The sequence below is a fragment of the Cibotium barometz genome, chromosome 52 (genome assembly GCF_041138505.1).
Source record: "Cibotium barometz isolate CiBa-2024 chromosome 52, ASM4113850v1, whole genome shotgun sequence".
In the NCBI taxonomy this organism is placed as follows: Eukaryota; Viridiplantae; Streptophyta; class Polypodiopsida; order Cyatheales; family Cibotiaceae; genus Cibotium; species Cibotium barometz.
The window spans coordinates 20,932,422-20,941,343 of record NC_141097.1 but is presented as its reverse complement, the minus strand read 5'-3'; the positions used below and the strand labels follow the sequence as shown (position 1 = coordinate 20,941,343).

Sequence of the window (8,922 nt, the reverse complement as noted above, 5' to 3'; positions counted from 1 at the left end):
TTTGTAGCTAATTATATGCTAGTGAATTGTGGACATAGGCTAATAATGGACCGAGGTACTTTTTCCCTCTTTAGGAGTTTTTTTTTATCTCAAGCGTGTGTACGCACTCTTATGAGTGTTTATAAGTGACCTTATCATGTCACTTCACTCATTCTCATCAATCTACTTTGAGTGTTGTGCTTCCATCTATCTCTCTTTGCTTGGTGCATCTATGTGTGTATTGCTACCTTGATCTCCACTCCAACACATATGGGGGGGGTCATTAGAATTGAAAATTAAGAAACTGGATTGGTGTTACTAATGGATTAGTACACACGTTACTCAATTGTAGTACCATTAAAAGTTGGTGAAGTGTGTACACCTTAAGTAATCTCATACATAAATTGGCTACCAAAGTTAAGTATTTATGAGTGGTAAAACCATGTGTTATGATATTATCCATGAAATGAAAATTGTGTGCTTGTGGTTTGTTATGTATTGTAAACTATACGCATGTGATCTATTTCCCAAGAAATCACAACAATTCGTCCATGATATCCAAATGCCCAAGTGTGCTCACAAGCTTCTACAAGGTAAACGCTCCCAAAGTTGGATTATTCGTATTACTTTTGGGACATGTTAGCAGATATTGAGTGAGTCTAGTTTTTCTATTACATTTTGAGTTGCATCTTGAGCACTGAGAAGATGGACTTGCAATGACAAATATTTTGTTTGTGCAACTTGATTACGGTTGACCACAACAAAGATAAAGATTTGAGTGATAATACATTGATTGTTACAACTCTTGTGTTTTGCTCTAGCTCTTCTCAAGTGACAAGCTAGCTTGTTGATTGGTGGCATCAATGTAAACCTAAGCCTGTCGAGCATTGACTTATCAATCACTCATTGTTAATATTTCCATGTAGATATAAACAAACTTATAAAAACCATATGGCATTGAAGCAAACCTAAGCATGTGGTACACTAATTGGTTGATAATTTGTTCTCAATATTGTTCTTAAAAAACAATGATGACACTCTAGCTTAAATGGTTGCATTGATGTTGGCCTAAGCATCTGCATAGCTCAATGATTTATTATCATTGTTGCGGATTGAACTAACAAATTGACAATTTATGTTTAGTGTTACTACGAAGAAACATGGACCACTTTATGGAACGATTAAAATTTGATTTTGATTGATTATCAACAAACAAAAAAGGATGATATTAAAAGTCCATTATCTTTATATATTGAAGAAGCCTCCCACAAAATTCTTCACATCAACATGCATTGATCACTCGTAAAGTTAATCGACTAAATTTAGCAATACACCGCTAACCTAGTAATTGAGAAGGTTTGATGCTTCAGTGGTCAGATTTACATTTTTTAATTAGAAAATTTATTAAAAAACAAAGGACAAATTGAGATAGTAACTTTCATGGTTGGTGTGTGGCATGTTCTTAAAAATAGAAATAGTCCAAATGTGCCAATGTTTATGGAACAATCAAAGGGCATGCTTATATTAGTAGATGATTCAAAGTCTTTCTATATATCAATGAACTTTTATCCCTCTTTGATACGCTTAGTGAGTTATTTTATTGGAATTGGACCAAGTTGAGATCTTATTGTGAGTAGTAGTTGTGGACATACTTTTTGAAGTCACTTCAGAGATGGTAGACATGGAGTCATTTACAAAATAACATCGATCTTTATATTTATCTCCATGGATATGCAATCCAAGCTAAAATCTCCACATAGCTTTTAATCAAGCTCTTGTGCAAAAGAGGTGATCATATTGGAAAGATTGTGCAGTCACTAAAAGAGATTTGAAAAAAATTAAAAGCTAAATTTTTGTAACTAATGTAACAGTGCATGAAACTTTCAGTCATGAGGCGAAAATGACCACTATCAAACTTAATTGCAGCCATGTTCAAATGGCATTTTCAACGAATGTAAAAATGTTTTTATCCTTCCAAAAACATTTCATTTCTATTTGAGATTAGTTCTAACCATAGGAACTCTTTGCAGCAAGGGGATTAACTTAAAAGGGTTAGTTGAGTGGTCTCATTGGTTCTCATTAGCTAACAAAATATGGATCAAGATAATGGTGATACCAAGATCTAGTATGGATAGTGTCATTCAAAATCATTAAAGTGATATGTGATTCACGTATCATTAATAAGCATCTTTAGATGGATTGAATGTGTCTCAATCCATGAGTTATGTGTTTGGCTTGAAAGTTAAACAAGACACTCGAGATTCGGGAATCATTTTGGATATGGGTTTTCAATTATGAAATAGGTTTTTAAATGGTACCTATCCCAATGAAGTTTATAGCATGTGGCATTGGTGAAAGACCATGTATGAAATGATTGAAACCACAGGATTCTCAAGACTAAGAATCACCTAGAGATAGAGATCTACTGTGGAATAATGTGCAAAATGCACATGCAGGCAACCAATACAAAAGAGAGCACTTCCGAGGAAATCATGACATCCAATGCATCCTCTAGGGTAGCTTGTGCATGCCTACCACCCTGGATGCTTTACAGTAACCATTACATTAGGAATGTATTAGACCACTTGAGAATGCAGCAACCAGTTTAGCGACCGTACTTCCCATAGACCTGGTCCTGGATTGCACTACCTGCTTGTCATTCACTGTTTTTTCTTTCTTATTGACTTGCTCTATTTTAGAGTGTGTTTGAGTCCTTGACTGAGGTTGAAGTGGGCCGCCCTTTTGGAACAAACCCAGGCTTGCATTTTTAACTAATTTCTTAACATTAGAGTTGTCCTGTCGAGTAGCATCACCCACAGAACCATTGTGGTCAACAGCTTTAATGGATTCCCCTGGCTCACAGACAATCCAAATCAATTCACAATGAAATGGCATGAAGCTCGTAGAAGCTAGTGGTGATTGTTTGTTGTAGTCAGCAGGCTGGTAACAGATATACCCCCGCCCCCTTTAAAAGAAAAAAAAACACACACACACACACACACACACACACACACACACAAAAAAAACCAAATCCCACCGGTCCTCACTGACAGGCAGAGGTATATCTGTAACCAGTGTCACTAGGAATTTCACATAGTAAATTAGCACCATTTATTACCTGGAACAACTTTATGTGGTCCTAACAGAGCCCTGTTCCCAGAGTTTCTACCCGGTAAACGGTAGGGCATCCCACCATCATTCTCTTTTGCATGCTTATTTGTTTCCTCTTGTGATACTATCACACGTTCCCTGTTAAAAACACCAGTTGGCTAAAACACCCATCAAGCATCAAAGGACAGCACCCTTAACAAGTCTACATATAGACTGCGCCACAAGCACAGCAAGAAAACATGAGCTGTCTACCTACTGAAAACTATCTATGGAAGAGGGATTGGAGTTTTAAAATTTTACCTTGGTAAAGAGGTAGGCTTCCTTTCAATGGGTACTTTCACAGGCTCCTTGGATTGTCTCTGAAGGTAATCAAATTGTCGCTTCAACTGATCAACAGCACTAACAACATAATAAAAGAATCATTGGTATCAGCAGCCATCACGACAAGAAGTTTGGCAATCAACCACAGGTGAAAATGCAAACCTTAACAACATAATAAAAGAATCATTAGTATCAGCAGACATCATGACAAGAAGTTTGACAATCAACCACAGGTGAAAATGCAAACCTTGGGTACATGAACCTTGACTGGTCTCTCTCATTTAAGTGATTCTTCAGCATCTGAGGATGGTATTCAAGTATCTGACATAAACATGAGCATCCAGTACATAAGCCTTTGAGATCGGATTAGCCCATTGAAAAGCTCCAAGCTTTGTTTTTACCTCCCGATAAATCAATCCTTGAATGTCATCCTTGGTTAGGTGCTTTTTTTCAAACTCAAAATCAGCTTTCGGTGCTGGCTGCGAACAGGGTTCCCTCTCCACCTTGGCTAAGCTCTTGAAATAGGGATCTGCTAAAGCCTGTAGTCCACAAAGGCAAAAGGTGGACTCTTGGGGTGATTCAAAAAATAAAGAGAGGAGCTGTATTATATCAATTACTTCTTGTCACAAAAGAATGAGAGTTGTTACTTCTTGTGCTGTTGGCCGATCCTTTGCATCAAAAGCAAGGAGTCTCTGTAGAAGGCGGACTGCCAAGGGGTCGACATGGGGAAATTTTTGTTGAAACTGTGCAGGCTGCTTTCTGCGCATACCACACAGATACTTCCTTGCCTTTTCATTACGAATCTGGAAGTCACCCGAGCAAGAAAACAAAGGTAAACAAGCAAACATGAAATCAAAAAGCATATGGCCTATGCCTAGGACCTTATAGGAGAGAGAGAGAGAGAGAGAGAGAGAGAGAGTCAACCTTAGCAATAACTTCTGGAGAGGGTGTTCCCAGCAGATCTGTTATAAGGTCCAGCTGATGAGCAACATTCCTACCTGGAAAGAGTGGCTTCCCGGTCAGTACTTCCGCAAATATGCAGCCGATGCTCCACATATCAACTGCAGTGGTGTACTGCAATAGTCATCAAAAGAACCATAAAAGAAATTGTATTAACATAGCAACAAAGGGAGGGAAGGGGGATGCTTCGAAAAAATGCAAGCCAATAACCGATCCCATGAGTAGTACGCTGCTTAACAAATCAAATAAATACCTTCGAAAAAAAAGAACCGCAAAGCTCGGGTGCACGATACCACCTTGTTGCAACATAGTCCTAGCATTTAACAGCACAAGCTCTCTAAATCCATTGAATTTGTAAACAAGTTGTCAGCATATATGTATCATAAGCACATCACTTGTGAGATCGTTTACTCCCAGTCTCGTGTGAAAATACTCACAGTCCAAAAAATGGCTGATGATGAGCCATTCATAGTTACTCGAGCTAACCCAAAATCACATATCTTGAGCTTGCAATCTGAGTTGGCCAAAATATTCTTTGGCTTCAAATCACGGTGGAACACATTAGCTGCAATACAAAGATAAAATTAAACAATCAACCACAATTGCCTGATACATGTGCCTGCCGCATGAAAGACAAAAACAAACCAAACATGACAAAAAGTATTCTTTTTCATCAAATACAAACACAGGCAGAAAATCACAAGGGACATATTTTGTCCAACCTCATACCTAGGTTCTAGCACGAGAGAGAGAGAGAGAGAGAGAGAGAGAGAGAGAGAGAGAGAGTTCCTGCTAAACATGATAACTTGGACTCATGGCCTAACTGAGGCAGATAAGAACACCAATAATGTCATAATGCATTCAACAACTAAGCTATCTTGACTCAACTCTGATGACACTTTTTTTTTTTAAGAAAAATTTTATCAACTAAATCTGATTACATAGTGCCTTGCCATCTTTACAACATCCTGAAAAAATAATATAAAATCTGAACTACAAGCCTTGCTGGCAAAAAGAGGGCCACCAACAACTACACTCTAGGCAATATATATGTAAAAGATGTATGCATTCCATCAGAATGCACCAATACAGTTATCAACTTTCATGACTTTATTGTTACAGTTCACCTGTCTCACATCTACCTCTTCTAAGCACAATGTAGCACAACACACTACTTTCAAACAACCCTCTTGCCCTGGAGCTGGCAAGCGCAATGAGAATTGCAAGCCAGTTGAGCATGATCCTACACATGGTGAAGGTCAGGTGACAATTATATGGGCTGGTAACAGTCCCGAGCTGGTGACACATGAGATTATGTATCGGAATGTGCAGATCCAATGGCAGCCACATCCCCGTTGCCAAGCCCTGACCGTGATGAGAAGAGGTGGAGTTCTAAATCTTCGCAAGTGAATGGCTGAAAAGCCATGATAGCAGCAACATGACAAATGTTGCAAAGCATAAATCCTTACAAAGTGAATGGCTGAAGTGCTATGGTAGGCATGGCTGTGGGGATTTAAAAAAAAGCAGACACAAAATAGAACGCATCCCCACTGGAGCATGGGCACATAAAGGCAAAAAAAGCATTAAGAAAGCATGCATTGTAAATAAAAGCAGGCACAGAAAGGCAAAAACGCATTTGAAAAAGCAGGCGCGGAGAAAATGCAGGCAGATAACAGCCAAAAAAATTCCTTCAAAAAAGCAGGCATGTACATGTGGAAAAACCAAAGAAAGAAGTACTAAATATGCAGCTATGCTTGCATGGAAAAAGCAAAAAAGCAGCATGTGATAGGACAGGCATACAGTAGGCAAAACAGATTCCGAAAACTGGCGGGCTCTAACCGTAACAACCCAGTATGCCAACTAGCAGGAGCCACAGCTGCGATTTTAAATAGAAGGAGGCCACATTAGCCATAACCTTTAAAAAAAAACAGGCATGCCTGTGTGGATAAAAAGCAAAAAACATTTTAAAAAAAGCAGGCATATGAAGGCAGAAATTTCAAAAACCTCTCCCGAAAAAAAAAAAAGTAACCCAAAGAAGCAGGCACGCATACCTGTGTGGATGAATTTCAAAGCTCGCAGAAGCTGGTAGAGAAAGAACTGGAAATGCTCACGGGTGAGGTCATCGTTGGCCTTGATGACTTGGTGCAGGTCAGACTCCATGAGCTCGAAGACCACATAGATGTCCTTGAAGTCCCGGGGCGATGGAGGCAGCAGGATGTGCTTGATCTCCACAATGTCTGGATGCCGCAGGAAACGCAGAAGCTTGATCTCTCTCAGAATCCTGGTCGCATCAGAGATATGCTGGAAGACGTCGTTGATTTTCTTGATGGCTACCCTCTCGCCTGTATGTGTGTCTATGGCGGAACACACCAGGCCATAGCTGCCCTTGCCGATCACCTCCTGGACCGCATAGCGATTCGCCTCACCATAGCCTGTGAAGAAATCCACCTTCCCCATACTTCTTAGGGTTTCTATCAGCTCTGGCACATCGTCTAGGTTTGGGGGCAGGCCTGCTGCAGGGAAGGTAAGGGTTTTCCTGCACCTCCGATTGTTAGGATCAGGGCTTCCTAGATCTCGGATTAGGGTTTCCTGGGGCTTGGATTACGTTAAATAAGGCTCTGATTAGGGTTTCTGCGAGCTGAGCTCTGCTATGTAGGAGATTGAGGGTTTCTTCAGCGATGCTTTCTGCTGGTTGCCACTACACTTGTCAAGGTAGGATCGGCAGCTACCTATACTGTGATTTTAATTTTTACTTATTTATTTTTTTTTGACAAGTCATCTACCCTAGACCCCTTTTGAATGTTATATAAGTGACATTTTTTGAATCTTTGTAGTACACACAAATGAGATGAGTTCAGATGAGACTTTTAACATCATAGCCAAGCCAATGCACTGCATATGATGGCACCAAGAGTGTAAGGAATGGGACTTAAACATGTGGTTAGGTTGCGCTTCCAACGTCGGCACACATCCACGCGGAGAGAGAGAGAGAGAGAGAGAGAGAGAGAGAGAGAGAGAACATAAGGTGAGTTTTTTATTTCCTTTTCCATGGGACCTTGGCACATGGAGCCCAGACAGCTTCAGTCTATTTCTGTTGAGATTTTATTTTTATTTTTTTTGCATATGGAAAAGGCCCCTCAAATTACCGTTTATCTAGCGTTAAGAATCAACAATCTCTATCCAATTTCATGTTCTGGAGTGGAAGTCGAACTTATCATTGATTGTAATTACTCAATTTTTTTTGCATACAAACTTTTCCAAAAAATGACTATAAATGGCATTAAGCACTAGTATTTGGCTATGATAATATTCCTAAAATTGCCCCCCACCCCCCCCCCCAATGATAGTCATAGTGAGTCACTACCATATTGTAACTTTGACTGTACAAAGTTGACAAAACTTTTTTGGGGCATATAAAAATATACACTTCAGTATATTTTTAGGAGGTAATAATGGACAAAATATACTAATGTATGGGCACAAGTGCAAGTATTATGAGTACAGCTTGATATTTTCTCAAAGGAAGGAAAAAATGTTTAGCAAGTCCTTTACTTTTAGTGTGGATGGCCCAAGAAGGCCAAGAGTCCAAAAGAAAAGAGCAAGACATTTATTCATATAATGAACACTTCTTTTTAATCTAATCAAGGCTTACATGGACAACCCATGTGGGGGTGTTGTGCTAAAGAGACTGGATCATTATGGATAGCAACATGCATTATTTTAGGTGGGGGTGTTGTGTTAAAGAGACTGGATCATTATGGATAGCAACATGCATTACTTCATGTCGGATTCAACCTTGTAAATCTTTCTAGAAACCTTGTGTACTCAGAGCATTCTTTGTTCAATAAAGAGACACCTAACATGTGCTTTTTCAAATGTAAAACTATTCAATAAAACCTAATGAGTACTTTTTCAAATGTAAAACTATTCAATAAAACCTAATGAGTGCTTTTCTAAATGTAAAGCTATTTAATAAAACCTAACGAGTGATTTTCTAAATGTAAACTATTCAATGAAATATGGCACTCTAGAATTGACAATGTAAAACTATCGATAAAACCTAACGAGTGCTTTTCTAAATGTAAAGATATTCAATATAACCTAAACGTAAAAAAAATCAATGAAGAATGGCACTCTTCAATTGTGAATTCGCAATGTTTTTAAATGAGCATTGTGTACTTTCTAAATGACAAGTTTACCCATAGCATTGTAAAAATGTGACAAAAACTTTAGTCGACCTAATGTACATAAGTACATTGTGCTTTTCAAGAGTTCTCCTCACCAAGGAGATCATTAAAAGTTACAAAAAACCAACGGGCATTATAAAATATGGCAAAGGTGGTTAAAAGATCAAGTCCATGGAGTCGCTTCATCATCTCATCACAGAAAAAGTAAAACGGAGGCATGGGGTGTGGCATATAAGGAAACACTCAACTCTACATATGCATTCCTCAGCGAAGCATTACATTCACACTCTCTCAAAATGCAACTTCATGGCATCTTTGCCTTTTTTTTATACTTTTGACCCCACCTTATGGCCCCCCTCACATG

At 38.9% G+C, this 8,922-nt stretch overlaps 1 protein-coding gene across 1 annotated transcript; it reads right to left on the bottom strand.

Annotated features, from left to right (window-relative positions):
• Positions 1 to 2,249: 2,249 nt before the first annotated feature.
• On the bottom strand, positions 2,250 to 7,172 carry LOC147608940 (mitogen-activated protein kinase 9-like). Its single transcript, XM_086788835.1, has 10 exons — positions 6,423 to 7,172; positions 4,809 to 4,936; positions 4,625 to 4,684; positions 4,336 to 4,485; positions 4,059 to 4,214; positions 3,813 to 3,950; positions 3,659 to 3,732; positions 3,391 to 3,489; positions 3,098 to 3,228; positions 2,250 to 2,831 (listed from the first exon to the last, which is right to left on the bottom strand). Exons 1-10 carry the CDS (start codon positions 6,826 to 6,828, stop codon positions 2,545 to 2,547), a joined length of 1,629 nt encoding a protein of 542 aa, XP_086644961.1. The 5' UTR covers positions 6,829 to 7,172; the 3' UTR covers positions 2,250 to 2,544.
• Positions 7,173 to 8,922: the final 1,750 nt, after the last annotated feature.